The following is a 1175-nucleotide window of genomic DNA, read 5'->3' as shown; positions in this document are numbered from 1 at the left end:
TGATACCCAACTGTGAGATGCTTTAAATATAGGATTTAAATTTCCTATTTCTTCTTGAGCTTGTAAAGCCCACCTTTGTAGATCGATATCATGAACTATGAATCCTGATTCAACAGCTGCTGTAAATTTATTATGTGTAAATTTGGAGATGTAAGATAATTTTTCTATACGATTTCCACCTGAATGTAATTGTTCTTCCCAACGTCTTAATTGGCGTTCAGATGAAACTCTTTTAAATTGATGTTGCACTGATTTTAGTGGACGATTCTTTTTGTTTTTATTTTTTTCATTAATGTCCCAATTCCGCCAATACTCAACAGCTCGTCTTTTATATGAACTATCGAAGTCTGCGTCATCATTTGAACATTGAGGATGAGAATTTAAATTATCTTCACTCCATGCTTCTTCATCATCTTCAATTATTTCAGAATTATGTAGTTTATACGGTTCTTGATAATCGAGATAAGTTTCTTCTGTTACTTCCAACCCATTATAGTGAAAAATGCTATCCAGCAATAATTTTTGTATATTTTCTTTTAATTCTATTTCTGCTTCAGTTACTGGTGTTTCTATTAGATATATTGAACTTATGGATGCTAATAAAAGTCTAACAACATTAAGCGGATTGATAATCATTTCCAAAGATTAAACTTGGCTTTAAATCGTAATATATAATAAAAACAATTTAACAAATTGCACAGATATAATTATGACAAAACTGCTACACTGACTGAATGTAAAACTGTTGCGTGAATATTCTTATATTGTCCATTTATACATATCTTGAATGTACACGTAGCTTTACATCATATCTTTCGTTATCCTTTATTTTGAACACGCTGTACTAATCTTATAATCGAAAGTGTATTGAATTGTTGGAAAATGTCACGTCTGAAGAATTTTTTATAATGAGATAAGATATAACTTTCTCAAAGTCACGTATCTCGTATCAGAATCGTGACATATTTTTGAAAAGTATATCACGATTCTGATACGAGATACGTGACTTTTAAAAAAAATGAATGAAATCGTGACCGATTTTATCTCATTACATATCACAAATTCTTCAGACGTGACATTTTCCAACAATTCAATATAATTTTAAATTCAACAATTTTTAAAAAATTAATTTTTTTAAAATTGTTTTTAATTTTTATTCATGGAAGAAATTAAAT

At 28.7% G+C, this 1175-nt stretch overlaps 1 protein-coding gene across 1 annotated transcript in view; it reads right to left on the bottom strand.

Moving 5' to 3' along the window:
• The window catches only part of LOC108764273 (uncharacterized), a 12890-nt gene extending 12254 nt beyond the window's left edge, over positions 1–636 (bottom strand). The window contains exon 1 of the mRNA XM_018512423.1: positions 7–636. Coding sequence (XP_018367925.1) covers positions 7–636 — 630 coding nt within the window. The remainder of the gene's footprint in view (positions 1–6) is intronic.
• Positions 637–1175: the final 539 nt, after the last annotated feature.

This window comes from Trachymyrmex cornetzi, unplaced genomic scaffold (genome assembly GCF_001594075.2).
Source record: "Trachymyrmex cornetzi isolate Tcor2-1 unplaced genomic scaffold, Tcor1.1 scaffold113, whole genome shotgun sequence".
Lineage (NCBI taxonomy): Eukaryota > Metazoa > Arthropoda > Insecta > Hymenoptera > Formicidae > Trachymyrmex > Trachymyrmex cornetzi.
This window is presented reverse-complemented; position numbering and strand designations above follow the sequence as displayed.